At 43.6% G+C, this 12170-nt stretch overlaps 1 protein-coding gene across 4 annotated transcripts in view; it reads left to right on the top strand.

Moving 5' to 3' along the window:
• The window catches only part of STK32A (serine/threonine kinase 32A), a 145010-nt gene that overhangs the window by 106245 nt on the left and 26595 nt on the right, over positions 1-12170 (top strand). For all 4 annotated transcript variants that reach the window (XM_045998648.1, XM_045998650.1, XM_045998649.1 and 1 more), the window contains exon 7: positions 5209-5298. In XM_045998648.1, coding sequence (XP_045854604.1) covers positions 5209-5298 — 90 coding nt within the window. The remainder of the gene's footprint in view (positions 1-5208; positions 5299-12170) is intronic.

Genomic DNA, 12170 nt, shown 5'->3' with positions numbered 1-12170 from the left:
GGAAGCCAAAGCTTCTTCATCTTGTTATGTGACTGACAGGCGGTCAGTGAAAGCCAGGTCCTTACTTGTCTTTCTAAAGAATTATTTTAGGGCACCTGGTTGGTTCAGTCAGTTGAGTGGCTGCCTTTAGCTCTGGTCATGATCCCAGAGTCCTGGGATCGAGCCCTGCGTGGGGCTCCCTGCTTAGTGTGGAGTCTACTTCTTCTTCTGCCCTCCCCCATCCCATTGCTTGTTCTCTCTCTCTCTCTCTCTCTCTCTCTCTCTCTCTTTCAAATAAATAAGTAAAATCTAAAAATAAGAAAAGATTTTTAAAAAGAATTATTTGGTTCCAGAAGGGATATGCCAAAGCTTCTGTGTGCCTTCTTCTTAGCTCTTATGTTTATGCGGTTTTGCTCAGCACTAATTCTCAGGCAGCTATGCCTTCAGTGGTCTCTTCTGATTTTCCCTCCTGGGCGCAGGAGCCTAAGCCCACTTTTGGGGGCATTTTACTCTTGCTAGGGCTGAGGCTCTGTTGTTCAGAGAGTATGAGCGGCCATCCCAGTCAGCTGGAGGGACTGTCCCAGTCTACCCCTGTTACCCAGTGAACTATTTATAATGACCCTTTCACTCTTAAGGTTTTGGGTTTCAACAATGAATTGAGAGGACTTTTTTGTATTATGTTTTCACCCTGAATGCAACTTGAAAATCACTAGTAAGAGAGACATTGTTTTGGAAAGGAACAGATCTGTGAATGGGATAGAAGCAAACAAACAAAATAGGTAGAGAGCTATTGTCTAAACATTGTCCCGGGGATCCCTTTCTGAAGAACATAATTTTTAAAGGTTACTCTCTGTTTACGCAGATTCTAAGAAACCAAGCCTTTTAGGCATTGCTCAGGTACCGTAACTAAGCACTCTTAAATGAATACATCCCTGGTAACCCCCAGCCCCGAGCACATTCTGTAGAGATGCTCCTGTCCAAATCAGCTGCCCCACAAATCAACGGGCGCATTTTCGAGTGGCCGCTGGCGTGATTTTCCATGTCTCTTATTTGATACCCTCATTTGTCCTCTCCGTTCGCATTTATAATGTTTCAGCCCGATGGGCCATCACACGTGCCTTCCGCATGGGGCTTTTAGCAACCCTGAAGGATAACTGCCTATCTCCCACAGGCCTCCTATGCCAGTTCCTCCAGGCGAGCTCCATATCACACCACATAGCTCACATTTTAATTCAGCACCATTTGGCAACAGGAGGAAAATTTATTTTATTCTTACTGATTCATACAGGTTTGTATTCATCAGGAAAGACTGAAATTTAAAGGAGCTGAAGCCCTTTGTAAAAATGGAGAATCGTTCCACCGTGTCAATGAACATTCAGAGTGGGACTGAAAAAAAGTGTTTTTAATTTAGAGTATACCTGTTCCTGTTCTTCCCAAACATCTCATTCGCTAGTTCAGAGCCCAGGCTGGCATTAGATCTCAGATGGCTCATCGTCAATCGTTGTGATAGATATTTTCATATCCTACCAACTTAAGTACCCCATCCCGTTCTATCAATTCCATAGTGTCTGAATTTTTGTGTTTGTCTTAAATTATTCAGGAAATAAATGCTGCATCCAGAGGAACAATAATGTCTGCCTGGCATATCTCAGGAAACAACAATTATGGCATCATCTATAATTTAGTTTCCTTAATATCATCCTTAGTCCCAGGGAACAGAGAAAGGCAAAAACTCGGTCTGGGGGTAGGAGGAAGCACTAAGCATGCTACCTGAACAGCCTCTTCCTTGCCGAGTCCCAAAACGGGCCTAAAAATCTACTGCGAAGCCTCTTTTTTAAGAAAAAAATTATGTAGGGGTGCCCGGGTGGTGCAGTCGATTAAGTGTCCCACTCTTGGTTTTGGCTCAGATCATGAACTCAGGGTCATGGGATCAAGCCCGATGTCAGGCTCCACGCTCAGCATAGACAGAGGGAGACCTCTGCCCCTCCCTTCTGTGCTCTTTCTCTCTCTCTCTAAAATAAATAAATAAATCTTTTTATATTGATAGTTGAATTAAAGGACTCCATGCTATTAATTCAGAGTTTTATTGTGCTGCTGTGTCTCTAGGTACAGAGGTGAAAAGAAAAGGCAAAAATGCTTTCCTAGGGAACTAAACCAGGAACTTCTGAGCCTTGTATCTGAAAAACCCCACACTAAGGCAGTGGTTCTAACTGGGGATGGTTTTGCTCTACTTTCTGTCCCCATGTGGGACATCTGGCAAAGTCTGGAGACATTTTTCATGGTCAGGATTCCAGCCGGGAGCGGGAATGCTATCAGCCTCTAGAGGGTAGAGGCTAAGGCTGCTACTGAACTTACTGCGAGACACAGGGCAGCCCCACAGCAAAGAATGACCAGGTGTAAGAGGTTGAGAAATTCACCAAATTTCTTTGACACAAAATGTAACACAGAAATTCTGTGTTAGGGCCTCAGCTAATGGTCCATTCCCAAGGCAATGGCCATGTCCCTCAACCAGCTGGTGACTGAAACTTCCACTGTGAGCAGGCACTTGAGTTTATTTTCATGGGGGGGGCGCCTGGCAGAGGGAGGACCAGGTGCCAGGTGTGGGAGCACTCTGGGCCCGGAACTGCGGTTTGGGGCCAGTATCGACAGGCTCCGTGGGGTTCTGCTTATGCTGTTTAGCTAAGAGCACCGGACTCCAGGTTCCAGTGGATCCTGGCCCTCACACAATTCCTCCCCACCCACACTGCACCCCCCTTGGCAGGGAGACAGACCCTGAGCCAACTGGGAAGGGACTGTTTCCGTACATCCAGCTCTTCCGTCTTGCGATAAAGCACAAAACGCTTTGGGGAAATTCATAACTCAATAAAGGAGTCCTACACCAAATTCTCAATTCTAATCCCAGCTCTGCTACTTCTGAGCCCGGTGAAATTAACCACAAACATCTTTTCTGTTGAAGAGGGACTGTTTCACCAGGCTACCCTGTTGGAAAATGGCAATTCATCAGATACATGTAAATACGACTGAAAGGTAAAAGTCAGCATTCCATCAACAAATTCAAAAGATGTATGATGAGTACTCACTGGGCCAAGATCTTCCACCATGCCAGGTCTTACTTTAAAGGAGTGGTCTCAAGCTTTACTGAGCATCAGGACCGCCTGGGAGGCTCGTTTCAACACTGGGATCCCACCCTCGGTTTCTAATTCGGAAGGCTGGGGGTGGTGCTCAGGAATTGGAGCATTTCTAGCAGGTTCCCAGGTGAAGCCAGGGCTGCTGGTCAGTGGGCCACGCTTGCAGCACCATGGGGCTCAGAAACATCCTCCTCTACCTTTTATTTCTACAAGAGCGTGGATAATCCCAGGATTAAGGCAGCTCCGGACACCCACTCATACTGAAGCAGAGGGTCCCCTGCCCGGCTGCACGTCTGAATCACCTGTGGAGTTTCTGGTTGTTTCTAACACACATGCCTGGCTCTCCTCCCATCCCCCAGCTAGTCGAATCTCAGCGGAGTCAAGGCCAGGCAGGTGTGTTCGGCAAAAGGGCGCTGGGGTTTCTGATGATGAGGAAGAGCAACAGCTGAACACTTTCTTCCTTCCAAGTGCTAAGTTCTTCCACTGTATTATTTGATTTGATCTTCCCCAGTAACTCGTAAGAAAACTCCTGTTGCCATCCCAACTGTACAGAGAAGGTGTCACCTTTTAAGGTAACACAGCGCGTTCGTGGTTGAACTTGGTTCAAGCCAGTTGAAGCCAGGCAGTCTGACTCCAGAGAACAAGCTCTGCTTAAGGACAGTGTCTCCAGGCTGAGGCTGACCTAATTTGCATCAGAGAACCACTTGAGCATGATGCAGAGGAAGGAAGGAAAGAAAGAAAGAAGGAAAAATGGAGACAACCTATATGATGATAGAAGAATTATCAAAATTATCTGTTGGTACATTCGGGCAAGAATACCTTCAACTTTCAGCCGGACAAGTGCTACTCTTACTTTATTAAAATGTCATCGCATCAGTGACACAAAACACTTCTTTGCACCAAACAAAACCCCAGCAACAAAGGCAGTGAGGTTTGTCTTCAGCAGCTCACTGGATGCTATCAGGGGGCAGACTGAGAGGTTTGGCGGTGGAGAGTGTGGACTGTGACACACAGAAGAATCAGATGTCATCCCATCCAATTGAAGCCGTGTCTCATCAAAACCCCAGAGCACGAAAATGGAAATGCCAACACTTTGAGGGCCTCTGAAAGCGTTATGAATTTTGTGCCAACAGCTAACATAATGGGCATTCTGCCTGGACTGCTGCTATGGCCCTCTTCCTCCTTCCAGGCAGAAATGCAAGGGCCCTACGCATTTTGCAGGGGCTGTTTCTTATGGAACTTCAGTGTTGGACTCACGCTTTGAGTCATGAGTGTCAGAGCTGAGAGAGACCCTAGAGATGAGCTAGTCCACCCATTTCTTTTTCTTTTTTCTTTTCTTTTCCTTTCTTTTTTTTTTTTTTTTTTTTTTTTTTTTTTTACAAAAAGAAACTTGAGTTCAACATAGAAAAGGGACTGAAAGTCTATGATATATTAGGGGCAGAGCTCGGGGCAGAACCCAGGTCTCTTGGCGCACTGCCCAGGGCTCATTACATAGCCTCTGTATAAATAAAACTTGACTTTTTGGCCCCTGCCTTCCCTTAATACATTATTTTGTTGGGGGTGGGTAGAGGATAACCTAAACTATCAGACAAAAAATATGATATTTCAGACAGAAAAGGAGGAAAAAGGGTCTTGCTTGGCAAAGAAATAAATACATGTATCCACATTTGTGTCAGCTTTGTAGTAGCAATATTTATCTCTGGGGAAAAAAAAATCCCCTAAGAGACACTTGGGGAAAAAAACGCTTGGAAATTCGATATGTAGAATGCCTCTAGACTGCCTCCCTCTCAATGCTCACAGGTGTTACCCAGTTAAAATGTCGGCAACAAAAAGTGGTAAGTGGAATTCCCGGGGCACGAGCTCTTAACTAGGGAGGTTAAAACTTTCTGAAATTGATCTGCAGGTTTACCAGCAGATGCTCAGCTGGTTGATGACTATGCTAGTCTTGAGGGCAGAATAATTGTGCTGCTGCTGCCTAGACCCCACTTGTAACAGGCAGGCAAGAACTGACAAATGAAGCTTCCAGAGGCTCTCAGAAGCATGGCTGTGCCACGGAGCTGAATGGGGCTTAACATTCTATGTGGTGCTTTTGTCTCTCCAGGGCACGTGCACATCACGGACTTCAACATCGCCGCGATGCTGCACGGGGAGATGCGACTCACCACCGTAGCGGGCACCAAGCCTTACATGGGTACGGGCTCTGCGAGCGGCGGTGCTAAGAGCAAGGCTTGGCTTTTTTGTTCTGGTAGACATTTATTCTGAGGTCAGTCATCCGCAGGCACTCCCCGGGAGGAATGCCAGGTTCCCCGTGACCTGACCGGGGGAGCTTCCGAGTTCACAGGTCTGAGATGAGCCTCGGGAGGCTCTGTTTAGCAAGCACCCAATCTGACCTTGATTCAGGAGAGCCACCGATGATGCCTCGAAACACCATTTTAGGAGTTGCTTAGAACAGCTTCTACCCACTTCCTATCAAAGAGTAGTAGTTGATTGAATAAATATGACTAAATGCTTCTGTGGGCGTGGCACGGTATCAAGTGCTGGCGACCTTGAAAGTGAGCAAAATACACAAGGTCTCCAGCTCATGGAGCTTACCTCTTCTAGTGAGGGGAGTTTTTAAAAGTAGAATCAGGGGCGCCTGGGTGGCTTAATCAGTTGGTTTCGGCTCAGACCATGAACTCGGGGTCACAAAGTCAAGCCCTGCATCCTGCTTCATGTGGAGTCAGCTTGTCCCTCTCCCTCCCTCTCTGCCCCTCCTCCCATTCATGAGCACTCTCTCTCTTAAATAAATAAGACCTTAAAACTAAAAAATAGAATCAAATAGAAGGTGCATTAATAAATCGGATAGCGATATGTGACGTAAGTACTACTATACCCATCTTTTACATTACCCCACATCACACGCCTAGGACTGGAAAGTTCATGCAGCACCTCCTAGATGTCATTTTCCCTGTAGTTTCAGCACCATGACAAACCCATGAGTTCTCCTTATTAAAGATGGAGAACTGGATTTTGCCTGAAGATTCAAAACACACCAGAGGGTGACTAAAAGTCTAAGGTTAGGTGCCAAAACTGTCAACAAGGTCTCGCATTTAATTATGTTAGCACTCACAAATTACTACAAATTCTAAGTGCTCCTGTTGGAGTCTCTCTGCATGGACGCCATTCTGGCAGAACTAGCCTTGCCTCCCACCCACCCTGAGAAACGTAAAGGGGGAACCGCTGTGCTTTCCCCAGAGGGATTCAGGAAGAAGGACTTTTCCACTCTCCGTCTCAAGACAGGTGAGTCAGATCTCGAAGAGAATTCTCTGGAAAGTCTGTGGGTGACTGTGAGGCGAGAGACCTGACTCAATGCTTGGTGACCATCTGGGTCATCGCCGTACGTGCTGATGGGTCCTGGTACCCACAGAGTTGTCCATGGGGTTGGTTGAGTTTGGAGCTAAGCCTACCTGGGGAGCATAACATTAGGAGACAGATGGGTGTGAGTGTGTGTCGGGGTGAAGGGTGTGGATTAGCCAGAGGGCACGATCCAGCCTGTCAGAGACTCCGCCAGTAGCCTGGAGGGAGGGCGGCTCCTATCAGCGAGGCTTACTGGAAACACCAATTCCAGTAGACACAACTGTATCAGAATCTTGGAGGTACCCCCCAGCACAGGGTGCCTTGAAAGCTCTGCAGGTGATTCGGCCATGCAGCCAGGGTCGAGGAGCTCTGCCACGCAGGAGGAGTGACGTCAGCTATCAGAAGCAACCTTCCGAGAGCTCACTCCGGGTCACTCGTGTTATGATCCCTCCTTTCACTATCCCTCTTCCATGACCTAAAATGAATAGTATTCTCTAGGAAAAGGGACAAGGGACATGGCAACCAGACTGGTCATCTTCACAGCAGGGTGGCTTAATCTAGCTGTGTGGCATGAGAGAGATCTGGATCAGATTTGAGATCAGTCCTTAAATTCATAGGACTGGATTTTAAACTATCTGCATTAGATGTTTTACTAGGCAAAAAGGATTAAACTGTATTAAGCAAGAGACTACGAACTATCATTAGGGGATCCCCCTTCCCAACACAAATGGGAAGTTAGACACTGCATGACTGTTGTCAGATGATGGGGGGAAAGCCCCTATTTCTGCTTCTACCTTCATTATTTGAGATGCTTCGAGAAGATAATGTCACTGGTCAAGCCAGCGGAATTAGGGACATGGAATGAATTGTACTGACTAGATATGGTCGAAGTCATTTATGAGCAAAATAGTTGACCTTGAAATCAAGGGTAAGAGCAAAGTCACTTTTAATAGGTCATTCCCTTCCTCATATAACTAGAGCAAGGAAGAGAAAACCCCTACATACAGGGCCGCCTCACCTCCCAGGAGAAAGAAATCCTCCGGGAAAAAATAAGTCTTATTTTAGATGATATTTGAACAACCACAAATTTCCTGGTTTCCTATTACCAGCACGGGTGAATAAATCTCCTTCGTCGTTTCTAAAATAATGGACACATATAATTCAGCCTATTTTCTGCCTAAACCTCACAGTTCTCAGGTGATAAAAGGGAATATCTGAGCCCACTGGTCTGATGAATTTATTCTGCAAGTTTCCTGGGTTTCCATATTAAGGGCTATTTTCTTGGAGCCAAATCAGAATGAGCATCTTGGTATTCTAGGCCTGGTTTCCATGGTGAGAGGAGTAAAGGGAGGCTACCCTTCTTTTCTCTCCCCAGTGATTTTAAATACAATATCCATATAATTTAATTCTCCTCATATTTGGCATTTCGGGTCCTTTCACAACACAGAGCTAGGAAATTGGAGTGTATTCAAGGTTCTCTTCGCTATTTCACCTTCATCCTTATAATTAACAATTACTAATATTTATTGAAAGCTTTCTATGGGCCAGACAATGTGTTAAATGCTTAACGTTCATTTATTCATTTATTTTTTTCTCTGCGAGTCTAGGAAGCAGACTATAATTATCACCATTTTACAATGAGAAAATAAGAAGCTAAGTCATTTGCCCAAGATCACATGGCTAATAACTGAAAAAGCTTAGATTTAAAGTAAGCTCTAACTTCAGAAAGTCAAGCTTCTTCCTGAAAGAGAGTTAAGGAAGAAATTTATTAGAAATTATTTGTGGTCCATAAAATGTTGTAAATCCATTTAAGTAAGCCAAAGCATTCGAACTGTTTTTTGTTTCAGTACAAATGAGTATCTGTCATCCCTGAACTCTGACTCCTAAGGTTGCCTTTGCCTTTGATTTTTGGCTAAGAGTCTTTCTAAGAGATGTCCTAGGTAGAAATCTGCCTTTTCTTTTTAAAAATTATGATCCAAGCAATTTGGTAATATCTAGGTAACAGACATTCACCAGCATCCATACCCATTTTATAGCGCGTGGGATACTAATTAGCAGTTATAGAAAAAAAATTTTTTTTAAAGATTTTATTTTGAAGAGCACCTGTGCAGTGGACCTGCACTTGTGTGAGTGGGGGGAGGGGAGATGGGGGGAGGGGGAGAAAGAGTCCCAGGCAGACTCCCCTCAAGAGAATGGAGCCTGACACAGGGCTCTGTCTCAAGACCCTGAGATCATGACCTGGGCCAAAACCAAGAGGGGATGCTTAACCGAGGGAGCCACCCAGGTGCTCCAGAAAGAAAAAAATATTCTAAGAAAGAAAGAAAACAAGGATGAAATACTGGCAATGACAGGAATATATGACACCTACAAGAGGAGGTGCTGAGCACGTTATACAGCAGTGTCTTGACTCGGAACCATCTCCCTTACAGCTCCCTACTCCCTCCCCTCCTTCCTCACCCCCACTTCTACCTCTGTGTCAATATAATCCGGGTCATTTAGAGCTTAACCAATGAAGACATTCTTCTCTTCCCTATTAAAAACAAAGCAAATTCACTATGGAAAAATGTATAAGATGCTGATAAGCAAGAGGAAGTTACATTAATCCCTCTACTTGTAGCTATTTATGGTTTCCTTCCAGACTTTTTTTTCTGTGCACGCACAAACACACATACATTTTTGTTTAAAAGTTGGATCATACCTAATTTTTGTACCCTAAATTTTCCCTTTATAATGTGATAACAACAGACATCATACAGTGAGAAGTAATTATGGCCCAAACACTTTGCTAAGCTTTTAACATTCATTACACCATGAAATTCTCAAAGTAACCCCGTGAAAGACATTCATAATCACACAGCAAGTAACTGGTGGGGCACAAATGTAAACCCACGTCTAAAAACATCTCTCGAGGGGCACCCGGGTGGCTCAGTGGGTTAAAGCCTCTGCCTTCGGCTCAGGTCATGTTCCCAGGGTCCTGGGATCAAGTCCCACATCAGGCTCTCTGTAGAGGGAGCCTGCTTCCTCCTCTCTTTCTCTCTGCCTGCCTCTCTGCCTACTTGTGGTCTCTATCTGTCAAATAAATAATAAAATCTTTAAAAAATAATAAATAAAAAAAATAAAAACATCTCTCGAGCCATAGAACTCATGGTGGTGATGGTGGTGATGATGATGAAGGAACAAAGGCTGACACAGACTGAGCTCTTCCTACGCGCCAAGCACTGGTCTAAATGCGTGTATGACATTGTCGGAACCAAAACTTTCATGAGGCCAATACTATTGTTATTCCCACTTGAAAAACTGAGAAATGAAGCACTTTGCCCCAGGTAGAGCTACGTATACCGCTATGAGGGTCAGAGCCCCAAGTCTTGACTCTCCCAACAGTCTGCTATGCTGGGCGACCTTTCTGTCTCCGGTTTCTAAACCTGCCTCAGCCAGAATTGCAACTTGTTTCTTTCTGACTCCAGAGGCTGGGCTTTGGCAAATGATACTTTGCTTCTCTTTCCATGCTCATATATAGAACTATCATTTTTCATGCTCATATGCTACAGAATTAGAGGACTGCATTAAATTTAACCACTTCTTTACTGTTGAATGTTAGGTTGTGCCTCATTTTGAAACATAAATAAATTTGTAATGAAACTCCTGTTAGCAGAAATAGGTCCTGCAACTTGATTATCTTTGTGATAAACTCCCATTCAAAGAATTCCTGGTCACTGGGTATGTATGTGTTAATGCATTTTCCTCCTGAAGGTTCACATTGATTTCTGCTCATTTATTCTAGAATTGTCTGTGAATATTTATTTCCCTGCATTCTCAGCAGGGCTGTACAATGAGTATCTTCAATCTTCCTGAAGAGATCATTTAAAAAGGTCCCTCATGATACTAATACTGAAATTCTCTGACTTCTGTAAACTGTCTGTTCATGTTCTTTGCTCATTTTCTATTAGGGTATGAATATTTTTATCCTATCCTGCTATTTCTTATTGATTGTATAAAAAAATTCTAGAGCCTTATATATTCAGATTATAGTGTATCCTGTGTGTTATAAATATGATTTCCTACCTTTTAGTTTGCTGTTGTTCTTATGGCATTTTTTATATAAAGAACTATTTTTTCTAATATCATCACACCATCTAGTCTTTTTTATGGTTTCTAACCTTTTTTATTTCTTTTTTTTTTTAAGATTTATTGATTTATCTGAGAGAGAGTGTGTGTGCATGTGAGCAGGGGAGGAGCAGAGGGAGAAGGAGAGAGAGACTCAAGCAGGCTCCGCATAGAGCCCTGGCCTGACGAGGAGCTCGATCCCACAACCCTGAGATCATAACCTGAGCCAAAACCAAAGTCAGTCCCTCAACCAACTGCCACCCAGGTGCCCCTATAGTTTCTATCTTCGATGCTATTCTTAGTAAGACCTACTTTTCTCCAGATTTTGGATATGGTTACCTAATGTTTTTATTACTGTTACACTTTAATTTTTTTTCCTTATTCTGGTTACATATAATCTTGACTGAAGATACATCATAAGGATCTGACTGAACTTTTTGTTAGAATAGTAACATCAAATAATATCTTTTCCATGTTGATTTACAATATGATCATCAAAAACTAAATATCCTTATATACATGCATCTACATTCTATCATTTCAAATCTTAATTATTACAAATTAATTATTACAAATATAATTATTACAAATCTTAATTATACATAATATAATACATGAGACACAAATCTGTGTGTTTATTCTTCTTCAGAAGAATTGTTATTCACAGATTTTTGAGGTAGAAGAAATATAGAATTTTTTTGTAAATTTCATTATTTCTATTGTGTCACATTTATGGGTTAGATTTGAGGCCCTTTCTTTCTTTCTTGACCAAGAATCTACTATCTAGGAATACCTGAATGACTCAGTCAGTTAAGCGTCTGACTCTTGGTTTCATTTCAGGTCAGAATCTCAGGGTCATGAGGTCGAGCCCCATATCAGGCTCCATGCTAAGCAAGCATTCTGCTTGTCCCTCTCCCTACCCCTCTGCCCTTCCCCTTGCTCTCTCTCTAAAAATGAATAAGATCTTTTAAAAAAATCTTCTATCTAGGTATTGTGAAACCTGAAAACCAAATGATGGTAATCCAAATAGCCATAGACACATTAAAACGTGGTCAAGATTATTGGTAATCAGGAGAATGCCTGTTGAAACCACAATGAAAGCTCAATCCACACTTACTAGATTAGCAGAATCAAAAGGTCAGTTAACACCAAGCGTGCGTAAGGAAGCTGAGCAAAGGAAACTCTGATTCGCTGCTGGTCACCATGTTACTTGGTACTACCCCTTGGTTAAACAGTTGGTCATTTTCCAGAATGTGTGAAGATGCACATCGTACCCCCAGGAGCTCCCCTTCCAGGAACACACTCTATAGATGTGTGGCCTCTTAGGAGTGTTCATGACAGCATTGTCCTAAACTGAAAATATCCACATGTTAGGTATTTGCCCAGCACAATGGCCTATTTATCACTCAGAGTTTTCCGCTGAGATGCCTGTGGAAATAAAGCCCATTTCCATCCAGTCTGGGGGGCACTGTGGGGTCAGGGCCATTATCTCCCAAAGTGATGGGGAGCTGCGACTTAAAGATACGATGCAGTGATGCGTGGGAGATGAATTCAGTGGGGAATGAGACTCTTACAGTTGGGGTCTGTCCTGGGCATCGGGATGTCAACATTCTACCTCATATT

Source organism: Meles meles, chromosome 3, assembly GCF_922984935.1.
Source record: "Meles meles chromosome 3, mMelMel3.1 paternal haplotype, whole genome shotgun sequence".
Classification (NCBI taxonomy): Eukaryota; Metazoa; Chordata; class Mammalia; order Carnivora; family Mustelidae; genus Meles; species Meles meles.
The sequence above is the reverse complement of the archived record's forward strand: the minus strand, read 5'-3'. Positions and strand labels throughout refer to the sequence as shown.